Source organism: Sus scrofa, chromosome 2 (assembly GCF_000003025.6).
Source record: "Sus scrofa isolate TJ Tabasco breed Duroc chromosome 2, Sscrofa11.1, whole genome shotgun sequence".
Taxonomy (NCBI): domain Eukaryota; kingdom Metazoa; phylum Chordata; class Mammalia; order Artiodactyla; family Suidae; genus Sus; species Sus scrofa.
Window position 1 is genome coordinate 14,052,351 of NC_010444.4, and position 14,924 is coordinate 14,067,274.

General features: G+C 35.9%; 1 protein-coding gene across 1 annotated transcript; it reads right to left on the reverse strand.

The window, feature by feature from the left end:
* On the reverse strand, nucleotides 2,177-3,112 carry LOC110259554 (olfactory receptor 1013-like). The gene has a single exon (XM_021085047.1). It carries the CDS (start codon nucleotides 3,110-3,112, stop codon nucleotides 2,177-2,179), a length of 936 nt encoding a protein of 311 aa, XP_020940706.1.

The following is a 14,924-nucleotide window of genomic DNA, read 5'->3' on the forward strand; positions in this document are numbered from 1 at the left end:
ACATGGTTTGGCTTTGTCTCTTGTTGAGCAAACTTCATTAATACGAAATAAATAAGATTTAGAATTGTTAAGCTACTGGAAATTTACTCAAAACTTGACAATTATTTATTTTAAATAAGGCATTCTTTCAAACTCTTTCATAAAGCTCTAACTGAGTATATTATTTCCTTGGAAATTTTGTATCTTCTACAGCAATGTAATATTAGGCAAAGTGTTTAAGTTTTTTAGATTATGAAAAAAAAAAACCTTTTTAAATCTATAGCTAAAATGTGACTTCAGGATTGCATGTCACCTTAAAAGAGCAATCACTTAATGTAGAATGAAGAGTCTGCCATGCCAGCCCTTGGTCACACACCATTTATTTCTCAGGTGGGACATTTATATCATCAGGTGGGACAAACTGAAACAAACCAACCAACCAACAAAAGCCCCATCATATTCTAGATTCAATGCTTGTTCTCACTCCTATAGACATGCATGGAAGATTTTAACCAGCAAGAAGTTTACAGCTCCATATGTAAAACATGGCAGGTTTAGTTGATATTTTTTCATAACTTGTGTGTAATGTACAGTTCTTTTTGAAAATTGAGTCTGCATGTCATATATAGTACTTTAAATCATTGTAAGGAATGACAAGCTTCATTTCTTTTGGAAGAGTAGGGGTTCATCTATATTCATGACAAAGGTAGTGGACATTTGGTCCCCAGATATTTACTTTTATTGCTTATAATCTGATGTTGACTCTCAAAAATACTTTCATGTCTATAAACATAGTTTATAGAAACTATAAACTATAAATTGCGTATAATGTTTCTGAGATATACGAAGTCATTCGTTATAGAAGATCCTTGAATGTCTGTTTTCATTTCCACTTATATGCATAAATGATAGCTAGAAAGGGCAAAAAAGAAACTATGATTCTTACCTGGAGTCGTAAGCATCTGATGTAGGTTATTAAATTACACTCTTATCCTGACCTTTTTTTTTCTTTCAGTTTTTGGTATTTGCATTAAGTAGTTTATGTTGTACCTTGAAAAAAGAGAGTAAGTCCAAATCAGACTTCCACCCCAATGTGAATTTGCATGATAAGCAAAAGGTAATTTATTGGTAGCATCCACCTCTGGATATTACCCTAATTTGAGCATGTCCTGGTGTTGGCTCAAACTTTCTGATTGATTGCTCTGCTCCCCTCCCCATACACAGTATATTCACAAAAGTAGCTTTTAAAATATTTTGAAAGTGGTATATGTAGATCTGTATTTATGGACTATACCATGAGATCATTAGCTAGTGGGAAATTTTCTTCCAACAGTCAATAATTGGATGGAGAAAGAGGGAGGAAAACCAGAGAAAGCGAGGCACTCCCTTTTTCTTGTGAAAATAAGTTAAAACACATCCCTTGATAAGTATTGCAAGGAAAATAGTTTGGAATGGCATTGAAAATGCACATTGAATTTTTTTCATTCTTTATTTCCTTTGTACCTTTTAAACACTTAGAAATGGTTAATGTTTGAAAACATTCTTTATAACAACACTACAAATTATGGAATATTAGCTACATGTGACAAATAAGCAGCTTGTACCTCATAAATTAGAATTTGTTATTGAACAATTATAGCTATTGTTGTCATGAGCACTTTTATAAAATGGAATTAAATAAAAATTGTAGAACCCATAGTTGTAGCCGGTTCACCATTTGTACTAGCTCCGTCATTTCAAATTTTATTTATCATCTCTGTTTATATTCTAATGTCTCGACACCCTCTCTTGTTCCATCACAAAATTCTTCACATTCCTCATTTTTCCATTACCATGGAAGAGTTTCTTCCCAATTCTTTAATGCTCATCTATAGGGAAAAAAAACATTGGATCTATCTAAGAGAGATAGTAAAGTAAAATTTAATCATTTGGTATTCCAGAAGTGATATAAACTGTTCATACTGCCTTAAACCCTTATATTGTTTTTTAAAAAACTATGTTACTATTAATTTGAATCTATCATGTAGAGCATATTATAGCACTATCCCTAAAGCAAAATAGATGAATGTAAGAAACATTATATTTCTCATTGGATTTCTTTAAATAGAAGAGCAGGTGTTTTAAAAATACTTTTCCTCAAGCTTCCCCTGAAGTAGTCTGCTTTCACGGAGCATTGATTTGAGAGAGAGATGTCAATTTACCCTTCAGTTTGCATAATCCTGAAGAGTTTTTTCAGGGCTCCTTTCACGTCTTTATTCCTCAGACTGTAGATCATGGGGTTCAACATAGGGAAGAGCACAGTGTAAAATGTAGACACCACCTTGTCCCGCTCAAGAGAATAGCTGGAACTCGGGCGGGAGTAGATGTAGAGGACGGAGCCATAGTACAAGGTGACAGAGATGAGGTGGGAGGAGCAGGTGGAGAAGGCTTTGAGGCGGCCCTGGGTGGAGCGGATCCTCAGGATGGTGGTGATGATGAAGAGGTAGGAGGCCAGGATGAGCACGGCAGGGGCGACGACATTGGAGCCCAGGAGGAAGTAGAGCACGTCCTGGTAGGTGTCTTTCACATCACATGCCAACTTGACCAGGGGTGGGACATCACAGAAAAAGTCGTCGATCACATTGTCACCACAAAAATTCAGGGTGAATGTGTTGCTGGTGAGTATTATTGCATTGACAAAACCTCCAGTATAGGAATATGTAACCAGAGAGCAGCACAGTGTCCTTGACATGGCCTGAGCATAAAGCAGGGGGTTGGAAACAGCCACATAGCGGTCATAAGCCATGGCAGCCAACAGGTAACACTCACTGTACCCAAGCCCAGCAGAGAAGAAGAACTGGGCTACACAGCCAGCAAAGGAGATGCTTTTGTCTTCAGAGATGCAGGTCACTAAGATCTTGGGGGTGTAGACTGAGGAATACCAGAGATCCAGAAAAGACAGATTCCCAGTGAAAAAATACATGGGTGTGTGTAACCTAGAGTCATTACAGATCAACACCATGAGGGTGGTATTTCCTATCAGGGTCACAGAATAGACACCAACGAAGGCCACAAACAGGACCAGCTGCACCACAGGGTCTGTTGTGAAGCCCACCAGGATGAACTCAGTGACAGTGTGATTGCTTCTTTCCATGGTTTAAAGAGACCTCACCTACAAATGGAAGAGCGACGTCTTTAATTATCTCAACCAATACCAGAGGGCATTCTCTTCTACAAGACTATGAGATATGGTCAAGGCTATGGTTATTAGAGTAAGAAAGATCGGGGCAGGAAGCTTGTGTGATTTGGGCCGGTGATGGAAGTTTCTTGAGTCTTTCCATATTTATTTCAACAAAATGCATTTAGTAATATGAAACCTTAATGCTGTTTGGGGATTTAGTCATTTACTAAGGAAATATTTCTTGAGCCCTTGATGTCCAGGCATTGGGATATGGCAGTGAGGCTGACAGAGCTGACTGTTATTCTATGGAGCCTTTATTTATAAGGGAAACTACATAATAAATAAATGTATAAGTATATAAATATTTTGAGTTCATGTTGGCTGATATTAAGAAATGAAAACTAGATGAAGAGAAACTGGGAAAGGAGCTAGTTAAATTTAGACAGAGAAAAAAATCTATTTCCTATTTTCTAGCTACAAATGAAAAAGTTGTTCAGAGCCCAGAAATGTGGATACATCCCCATGGTTTGGAAGGTGGCGACATGTGAAAGGCAGTAGAATAGGCCACCCTAACATATGCCACTTTGACATAAGAATTATTTTGAACTAAAAGCATAAAAAACCCAGTAGAAACCTAAAGAACACTCTGAACCCCCCTTTCTTCCTGAAAATAGGAGATAAAATTCCTATGTGAGAGCTGTCCTCCCAAAACCAGGAAAAAAGAAATATTTTTTCAAAGACAGGAAGATGAGACCAAAAGAATTCTACAAAAAGAGACCTTGTTAAAACAATTATTTTTCCTCCTTTTCATCTACATTGCAGCATGTATCATTACTGTATTCCTTTTTCTTGCCTATTAATATTCCTCTATATAGTTATGCCATATTTTGTTTACCCATTCATTCATCATTCATCAGTTGAAGGGCTTTTTGTTTCTTCTACTTTCTGGCAATTATGAACAGTACCTCAGTGAACATTCTTTTACAAGTTTTGTGTGGAGATGTGTTTTCATTTGCCCTGTGTGGACACTAGGAATTGAATTGCTGAGTCATATGGTGAATCTCTATTTAACATTTTGAGGAACTGAAAACTACCATCCACGTTAGCTGTACTATTTTTCAGTCCCACTAGCAAGGCATGAGGACTCCAATTTTCTCTTATTCTCTTCAAAACAAATTGTCTATCTTTTTGATTTTATTGATGCTTTTGTGTTTAAAATGTCATAATATTGTGTTTTTGATGGATTTTTAATGACTAATAATGTTAAGCATCTTTTCGTATATTTATTGACTATTTGTTTTTCTTCTTTGGAATAACATTAGATTAGAATGTGAACATTTTTGAAGGCATTAGCCTATCTACCAAAACCATGAACCTAAGGGTTTATTTTTGGATTGTCCATTGGTCATTGATCTTTACATGTATCCTTATGCCAGTACCTTTCTGTCTTAATTACTGTAGCTTTGTAGTAAATTTTAAAATTGGAATGTGTGAGTCCTTCAACTTTGTCCTTAATTAATTAATTAATTTATTTTAACTTTTAATTTTTTTTTCTTTTTATGGTGCACCTGTGATGTATAGAAGTTCCTGCACTAAGGGCTGAATTGGAGTTGAAGCTACAGGCCTATGCCACAGCCACAGCAACACCGGATTGGAGCCCCATCTGTGACCTGTGCTGCGGTTTGCAGTGACTCCATATCCTTAATCCATTATGTGAGACCAGGAATCAAACCTGCATCCTCATGGACACCACATTGTGTTCTTAACCCACTGAGCCACAATGGGAACTCCTGCTCTTCTTTGTAAAATAATATTGTCTTCCTTTCTCTTCCTCCTGTATTTCTGTTATTTTTCCAAAATTGCTTCTCCTTGTACAACCCGTATAAATGCATTTCGGTTTTTCCACTTTGGGTCTTCATTTCCTTATGAGGGCTTCCATGTAATGTAAAACGTGTATTAAATAAATTTGCATGCTTTTCTCCTGTGAATCTGTTTTATGTCAATTTAATTCTCAGGCTCAGCCAAACACTCTTAAGGTAAAATTTTGCCCCCCTTCACAGTTTTCCTCCACAGTCACGGAAGAAATTCATCCCTTGGTTATTCTGCAGGTGTTTTTACCATAAGGCTTTGGCACATTTATCACAAATTCCAGAGATAAAACCAAATTAAGAATCAGGGTTAAGTGTCAGAGTGAAGACCAACAAATTAACACATCTGGTTATGTCAAATTAAAAAAGGAAGTAACTGTAGGTCTTTTGCTGTCTAAAAACCTGGGGCTTAGCATTATTTTCTGGTTTTAATAACTAGCCATGAACAGTTCTCAAAAAGACACATCATAATTGCATATCATCTATAGTTATAGTTGCTTATCACATTAAGAAACTTATGCTTTATAACAAATATTTCTAATGTTTCCTTTTTATTCCTAAAGTGAAATTTATAGTTAATACAACATTTTGGTGCTCTGAGACCCCAAATCTGATTTGAAGGGTCTTCCCCCACACATACAATAGGCAATACTCTGGACATCAGCAAGATGTCCAAGAATTCACCTCAATTCTGACACTACCTACCCAAAGATAGTGTCAGGTTCCACAGGAAAAGGTTCAACCCCACAACAGAACTTCAGATACCACTTGCAAGCCCAGTTTGTTACCTGTACTTCTGACCCACTTGCTTATCAGAGGTTTCCAGAGTCTCTTCTTGGGTTTGATTAAATTGCTAGAGCAACTCACAAAACTCAGAGAAATGTTTTACTTGCTACATCACCAGTTCACTATAAAAGGGTAGAACTCAGATACAGCTGGACAGAAGAGATGAACAGGGCAAGGCCTGGGGAAAGGGCCCAGAGCTTTCATGCCATGTCCAGGAGTGCCACCCTTCCCACACCTCCTTTTGATCATGGACGCAGAAGCACTCTGAATCCTGTCCTTTTGGGTTTTTATAGAGACTTCATTACATAGGAAAGATTGTTCAAATCACTGGCCACTGGTGATGAATTTAACCTTTTGCTTCTTTCCCCTCCCTGGAGGTCACAAGACTGGCTTCCTTGACAACCAGCCCCTATCTTTAAGTCATTTCCAGAAGTCACCTCATTAACATAACAAAAGACACTTTAAAAAAAAAAATCACTCTCAACACTTAGATAGTTCCAAGAGTTTTAAGAGCTGTGAGCCAGGAACTCTGGAAAAAGACAAAATATGTAGGAAAAATATATTTGGTCATCTGGATGACCAAAAATATTTTCATTTTAAATCATAATTTTGCAATTACCTGCCTCAATAATATATATGCATATATATATATATATATATATATATATATATATCTTAAATCTAATATAAAGGTGGTAAGAGAGAAAGATAGCTTATAGTACCATTATTACATGGTAATAATGATAAGATTACTATAAAATAACATGAATTTCAATATGTAAATTCTGGAACACTTAGTGCAATGGATACACATATACGTAAAATCATTATGAATGTGTTAGTAACTCGGATATCAAGCATTGCATTTATATTGGTGATGAGATATTTCTGACAAGGTGAATAATTCTTGATAAAGGCCAAAACAAAACAAAACAAATGGCAATCTTCCCTCAGTTTTGAATTCCTAGACTAGTAGATATATAGCAAAACCTTGCAAAGTATAAATTGTGTCTATTTGTAAAGTGGTAAACACATAATTATAAAGACCTTTTTTCCAATCATAAATGTCCTAGACCCTGGATTTAGAGGGTGGGACATTTTTCTTTGGGTGGGACTAGTCCATGGATGAAAAACATTTTCATCCTTGCCTACTACATACTATGGTCAGGAGGGTCCCTGATATTTGTGACTGTTAAAAATCCAACTGCTTATTTAAAAAAAAAATGTTTCTTAAAGGATATTATCTGGTGTTCCCATAGCGGCTCAGTGGAAGTGAATCAGACGAATCCATGAGGACTCAGGTTTGATCCCTGACCTCTCTCAGTGGGTTAAGGATCCAGCATTGCTGTGTGCTGTGGTGTAGGCCAGCAGCTATAGCTGCAATTAAGGCCCTAGCCTGGGAACTTCCATATGCCATGGGTGTGGTCTTAAAAGTTCAAAAAAAAAAAAAAAAAAAAGGATATTATCACTTCTTTGAGAAACTCCACAACTTTGTATTTTAGTTTGTGACTCTTCATTAAATTCTTCTAGGAATTATGTGAAGAAATACAACATAAAATAACTGGAGAATACCCCTGAGTGGTAAGATTACCTGTGGTAATGTGGTCCTCCATTCAGCTTTTTATGCCTTTATTGGGTCTCTAGAGTCACACAGAGATAGGAACCAACTAGGAAGTAAACTCCATGAGAGTAAGAATTTTTGTTCCATTCATTACTATATATACCCTGTGCCTAGAATATTACCTGGGATATAGTAGACATACATACATATTTAATGAATGAAAGAATAAACAAGAATGAATGAATGAGTTGGGAAGAGAAACAAGCCAATAATATCAATTTTTTAGGTGGCTTTTAATGATGTCACTTTATCCTTAAATTGTCAGAAGTGTCTAATATCTTATATGTTTCTCCTGACACTAGTAATCCCAGGTCATTGGTGTTTCCTGTAGATAGAAATAGGAAAGAACAAAGAAATCTGCCTGCAAGATAGCTTGACCAAGGAATTATTCATCCAGAAGGAGTGCATCTGTGATGCCTGCTAAAGAATGTCCCTCCACATCTGGCTCTAAAGGATTGAGTCATCAGCCACGGCTATCATGTCCTTCAACACATGCTGAGGAGCTCAGGGTGAAGATCGGGAGTGAGGCACTCTGTGCTCTGTGCCCTGGCAGAACAGGCCTTCTGATAGGTATTTTTGGGAGAAAATTTTATGAACACAATTTCTTCCAACTCATATTTGGAAGAGCACTAAAGTCATTGACTAAGAGATCTGTGCCTCATGAATAGCACAAACTTTCTGCCAAGCTGTATGTTTAATTGCCTGTACCACTTCTCCAAAATCACATATGTGCTGGCCCTGCTGTCCTTTACCTCTTCAGAGCAGTTCCTCAGAACTATCTGACAGGGCATCTCCCAGGCTATAGTCCTAGTATGTACCCCCCTGATAAAAATGAAACTCATAGCTCTCATGTTGTGTGTTTTTATTTCTATCAGCAGTGAAGAAGATGTTTTTCATGACAGCACAGATTTTCTGGCATTATATGTCATGATGGGTAGGAAGCAGGTCTCAGAATTTGAACTGACTGCTCAAACCAAAGATGGCTGCGGTATCATGGAAAAAGCATTTAATTTTCAGGGAATTAACAGGAATTCAACTTCTCCATTACTAGTCCACATTGTAAAAGCTACACTTCTTTAATTGCAAAACATGATAACTCATCTCTCCTTAGTGTTGTTGTAAAGGAGATAACTTAAGAAAAGACTAAGCACAGAGCCTGACACATCATAAATTCTCAAATAACCAGTGGTGCATAAAACACTCAGCTGGACCAACTCAGAGTTCCTAATTCAGGAGGCTAGATGTGGGGTCCAGGAACTAGCTTATATAAAGCAACCCAAGTGGTTGTTATGCAGGTTGTCTGAGGATCAAGTTTGAAAAATGCTACAGTAAGTGTCAGTTGTGTCTTTATCCTTCTTCCCAGCTCCAATTCAACTCCTGGTCTGGAAATTTCCATATGCTGTGGTTATGGCCCTAAAAAAGGAAAAAAAAAAATACAAAATAATGTTTGCATTTAAAAAGAGGAGCTATCAATAGGTCTATTTTAAAACCTAATGCCAATTCTAAACAAGATGGCTCACACATTTCCTTGAGCAGAGATCCCCTTGAAGAAATGGTTTCTGTATTTTTAATCAGAAGCATAACACTATGGTAAATTGGCTGTACTTAATAACCAGCAAACATGTTATTCTTCCTTAGGACTTATATATATATTTTTTAAATTCGGTGAATTTTGTTATATTTATAGTTGTACAACCATTATCACAAACTAATTTTACAACATTTCCATCCTAATCTCCCAGCCTATCCCTCCCCCACAACCTTTGGTTACCATGAGTTTTTCAAAATCTGTGAGTCAGTTTCTGTTCTGCAAATAAGTTCATTGTATCCTTTTTTAAGATTCCATATAAGTGATAGCATATGTCATTTGTGTCCCACTGTTTGACTAATTTCACTTAGCATGATAATTTCTAGATCCATCCATGTTGTTGCAAATGCCATTATTTCATTCCTTTTTATGGCTGAGTAATATCCCATTGGGTATATGTATCACATCTTTATCCACTCCTCTGTCAATGGACATTTCAGTTGCCTCCATGTCTTAGTTATTGTATATAGTGCTGCAGTGAATATTGGGGTACATGTATCTTTTTGAGTCATGTTTTTCTCTGGATGGATGCCCAGGACTGGTGTTGCTGGAGCACATGGTAATTGTATTTTTAGTTTTTTGAGGAATCTCCATACTGTTTTCCACAGTGGTTGTACCAATTTACAGTCCCACCAACAGTGTCACAGTTGTTCCTTTTTCTCCACACCCTCTCCAGAACTTATTGTTTGTAGACATTTTGATGATGGCTATTCTAGCTGGTATAAAGTGGCACCTCATAGTAGTTTTGATTTGCATTTCTTTAATAATTATGGATGTTGAACATCAGGACATATATTTTTGTTTTAGGATAAATAATACATTTCCTACCAAAATTATTAAAATATAACATTTTGTGTTTAGAAATAAGTTCCTCTTATCTGAAATTCTTCTCAAAAATACCATATGACTTTGTGCTTCCTTAAGTCATATTAAACTGAAAGAAGTTAATACATTTTTTATGTCTTTTGGTCTTTAGAATAATAATTTCTAGTAATCACTGCTACTTTATCCAGTTACCTTAGTTGCTCTCAGGATATTACCAATGCTGGGTTTTTCGTAAGTGGCTCCTGATGGTAGCTTGCTGGTTTGTTGTGTGTGTGTGTGTATGTGCACATGCATGTGTGTGGGTGTGGGTGTGTGCATTTAGGGTTTCCCCATCCCTTGTCCTTTTTTGTATATTAGTTTTTCTTTTTTGTCTCTAATAGAAAAGTTATTTTTCATGTGAACTCTTAGCAGTTTCAGAAATTGCAATAGGAAAATGGAGAGTTATTTCCAAAGAGGCAATTTTACTTGACATATTATATCTTAGTATTTAAATGATCTTAAGACTGATTTTGAGGAACAAATAAAATTTTCCATCTACATCTAACATCTTAATTGGCAACTTACATAAAATTCTCAGCAACACCATCACTTCAACAGAGTTCAAATTTTCCTGCCCCAAAATCTTTTTTTTTTTTTTAAATCAGTTTCTGAATCTCCAGAGTCTTAGATTCCTGCAGCTTCTTAGGATTTCATAGGCTTGGGAAATAACTAATAAGACAATTAAATAAATTTGTATGTTGACCAATTAGTTACTATTCAATGATGGAGAATCTTTATTTTTTGAGACTACAATTCCCTGGTGAAATATATTCAGAATTCTAATTCTCACTCTCTCAAATTGCATAGAATTCAAAATATATCTAAGTGCACACATTTATTTTATATACTGCATATATTCATATGCACATATTTTCAGATTAAAGCACTTATGTTTGGTGATATTGATATTTTTACTTCTATTGAATATCTTTCCTTTGTCCTTCCAAATCCATTCTCTACAGTTTTAACCTCCTCTTTGCTTCTTCAGGATGCTCAGCTGTATCAATGGTATCAATGGGCTCCTTTGCACTCTGCCTACTTAAGAGGTTTATCCAGTGGTTGCCAATGGCAGGAAAGGATGTGAGGTCAGAGTAGTTTTCCTTTTCCTCTTTCTTGCAAAGATACCTCAGATGGCTGTATTCCTGCACCTAGACCATAACTCCCACCAGGTCACCCATTTCCAAGCCCCCTCTCCAGTGTTCATAACCTCACTCTGTACTTACACCTTCAGGGACAGAGGAGATAACAGCTCTTAGAAGTTCTTAGTTCTAGACTTATGACACTGTTTCTTTGGATGCAAATAGACATTATAAACATCACATGATAAGGTGGCTTTTGTTTACATTTAAACCTGGACTATCCAACTGAAAAAAAACTAAACAAAATGAAACAAAGAAGCCAGAAAGCCAGATTTTTCTGTCTCAGAGAAAAGATAGAAACAATTTCCTAATATACCACAAACTCTAGATCGTAACGAAGTATTTTATTGTTCAGATGTTTGTGGCAATGTCTCATAGATTAGGTGGTTCTTATGGAATGAAGTAGATGAGAAAACAACCAAGTTGATAATTCTCTTGTAAAGAAAAAAACATTCCATCCTTCCTCCATCTCTTCTTCACTTGTGGTCAGATTTGCATCATGTTGATGACACTCCTTTTTTTTTTTTCTTTTTTTTCTGGCTCCCTCTCCATTTTCTCTGATACAGGCGGAGTATTTCCCCCAATAAAAGTTTTGCACATTTAATTCCACTTTGGTGTCTGATTTTTGGAGAACTCTAAGTAACCTAGCTTGTTTAACTATTGCAACATGAAATAGCCCGTGGCAATTTACTTTCCCTACCCATAACCTTGTACTCAGTGTATCTGGAAATTTAAGTGCACAGGGATGGCATGCTCTCCAAAGAAACACCTCAATGTTCTGATTAATTGGAGTTTGGCACTGCACTGTGGCCATGTTGGACTCTTCATGCATTGATATGACAGTGATCACTGTACTGGGAGGGGCAGTTGATCCTAGTGACCAGAAGGAAATGAATGGTACTACAAAGTGAGGTCAAGAAGAATTATCCTTGGAACTCAGGGGACTTAGGATATTCCTTAGCATCAACTTGGCCTTCACTTTCAAAGAAGTACCACAAACAAATAAAAACAAGATAATTGAAGATTCAGATCTAATAGTAAGTAAATTTGGACAATTTACTGGTAACTTTCATCCAACTTAGGTGCTGATAAAGAGTGAATGGACCAGAGTCATGCAACAAGGGAGGTAGTGAAGTGTTTGTTTTATAACCACAGCAGTAGAAAGTTACAGTAGTAGATAATTTTGTAAATTTCAGCTCTATAAATCCAGTTATCCACTTCTTCTTCTTCTTCTTTTTTTTTTTAAACCAGGCACAAGACTGAATTGGAAACTAATATAGTATGCTTTTGAGGGTACCACAAGTCCTATTATTGGGAAGTGTCCACTGCTATTGTCTATGCTGTGAAAGACCACCAAGAGTTCATTTTTTAAAATCAATCATATAAGTTCAAGAGATTTTTATTGCATGGAAAACACAAACATTTGTACTTACAGAAATGTTTATTAAAACTCATATATCTAAAAGACACAAGTTAGAAACTACTTTCTTTTAGGACTTCAGATTTCACTTGCAATTTGAATTAAGAAAATTCCTTTGGAAATTTATACTGTAATTTCAAATTAATGTTGAATATTCTTCTGAATCCTTCACAACTGCAAGCTAAGATGGAATACTTCCAGCAGTTAGAAATTTACTGCCAAATTCATACTGAAACCTATTCTAAACCAACAATTCCACATATTTAATTAAAGTTTTATTACATTCTTATGTATTTTTATGTCTTCCTAAGATTCGCCATACTTTCTCATCTTACTAGGGTTGTGATAATGTGATTTAGACTTTGTTTTGGAGTTGAGATTACTTTTCCATATACAAAATATGACTATACACTTGGGTCAGAGAAGGTTATAGTATCTGGGTATATAGTGATAATTATTGGGAGAATGGGTTTTGCTTGATTGCCTCTTCTAAAATGATTAAAATCAGAATTCTTGACCAGTAGTTTGAGTATTCTTTTTGTTAAAATGAAGATGTATGATACTAAGATGTTTTAAGAATAAACTTATTATACCAGCTTAACTTTTTGTCACTGATATTTTCCTGTGGAATAATATATTTTCTAGTTTCGCTTAATGATATCAAATAACTGTTTTTCTGCCGCTGTAATACACCAATTAGATCTATTAACATTACTTAAAAAGAACCTATTTTATAGAAAAAATTATTAGTGGGTAATAGATAACTTTCAGAAAATGAGAGTCTGAGTTGGCATAAATAAATTTTGTTTTTAGAATATTGTCTAAATCAGAAGTTCCCGTCATGGCTCAATGGAAATGAATCTGACTAATAACCGTGAGGACACAGATTCGGCCCCTGGCCTTGCTCATTGGGTTAAGGATCTGGCTTGCAGTGAGCTGCGGTGTAGTTTGTAGACATGGCTCAGATCTGGCATTGCTGTGGCAGTGTTGTAGGCCAGTGGCTACAGCTTCATTTGACCCCTAGCCCAGGAACCTCCATAGGCTGTGAGTGTGGCCCTAAAAAGTAAAAAAAAAAAATTTTTTTCTAAATCAAGCATCTTGGAATTTTACTGTTGGGCCTAGTCTTTGCTGGGTTACTTTGTGTTAAACTAATAGTGATTATGTTATATTGCATTTAATTTCCAGGTTAATATGTATCATTGATTTGCTGCTCAGTCTTTTCTGCTGAGTGGAACTGCTACATTTTGGGGAACTACTTGTGGGACTGCTTGCTTACATTTTACTTTCTTGCCTTTTTTTTTTTTTTTTGTACTGGTTATCTCTATAGAAATAAGGACATATTCAGGTTTACTGAAGTGAATTACATTAACGTCTCACATTTAAAAATCAAAACTATATGTATCTTATTGCATTTCCTCTCCTGCTTGATCACTACTTTTATGTACTCCTTTTATGATTTTTCCCTTCAGGATAATGTGTACTCATAGACTTTTATTTCTCAAGTAGTTCATCTCACTATAGTTATTACCTATTATAGTAGCTGTGTTTTGATGCTCAAAATGTCACAATTTGGAACAATTTGGAACTAAATGTCCATGTGGATTCACTATGTTGAAAAAGGAACCCAGGGAGTTATACAATGATTCCCCAAATCATATGTACAATCATATTGACTGATTTTTTTCTTAATAGAGTAACATATGTAAAAGACATAGATTGAAGATATCATGATTGCTGAATCTAGTCGTACTGATTATTTCACAGATAACTCTGGGTTTCATGTTAATGCTTCTGGGGAGAAAAAGTGCATAGAAAATGCTAAAGAAATTCTTTTATAGGAATGTAAAGCAATGATTTAAACTAGTTTATAGTCATATTAAAATATTAAAAAACTTAATTCAGCTTTTTTTCCATTTCTAGGAAAAACTATAACCAAAAGATTCCCATGCTAAAGGAGTGTGCTATTCTATCACTTTATGAAGGAAGAAGAGAGAGGTTGGTGTTATGTTCTTTGTTTTTAATCTAGAGTAACAGAAATTTAATTCAAATCCTTATAATTTTACATTAAATTTTATCTCCTAAATTGCTGCCATTTTCTCACCTTAGTTCTCTTGAATGGACAGGTATCAAGAGTGCAAATTCTTTAATTTATGTTGCAAGAATTCTTTTTTTTCTTTATGGCCCCAGGGGTCTGCTATCCCAGCCTAGAGGTCCGATTGGAGCTGTGCCAGCACATGCCGCAGCCACAGTAACACCAGATCAGAGCCATGTCTGTAACCTACACTGCAGTTTGCAGCAACACCAGATCCTTAATCCACTGAGCAAGGCCAGGAATCGAACCCATATTTTCATGGATACTGTCAGGTTCTTGACCTGCCAAACCACAAAGGGAACTCCAAGAATTCATGATCCTAATGGAAGACAATGGAGCTCTTCTTGAGATATAATAACCTGATCAATAATTATCTTTGCCTGTCCTGAGAAGGCAAGAATCTTGAT

Excerpts from the sequence above, each read along its gene's own strand:
- LOC110259554 (XM_021085047.1), bottom strand. The coding sequence starts at position 3,112 with ATGGAAAGAAGCAATCACACTGTCACTGAGTTCATCCTGGTGGGCTTC.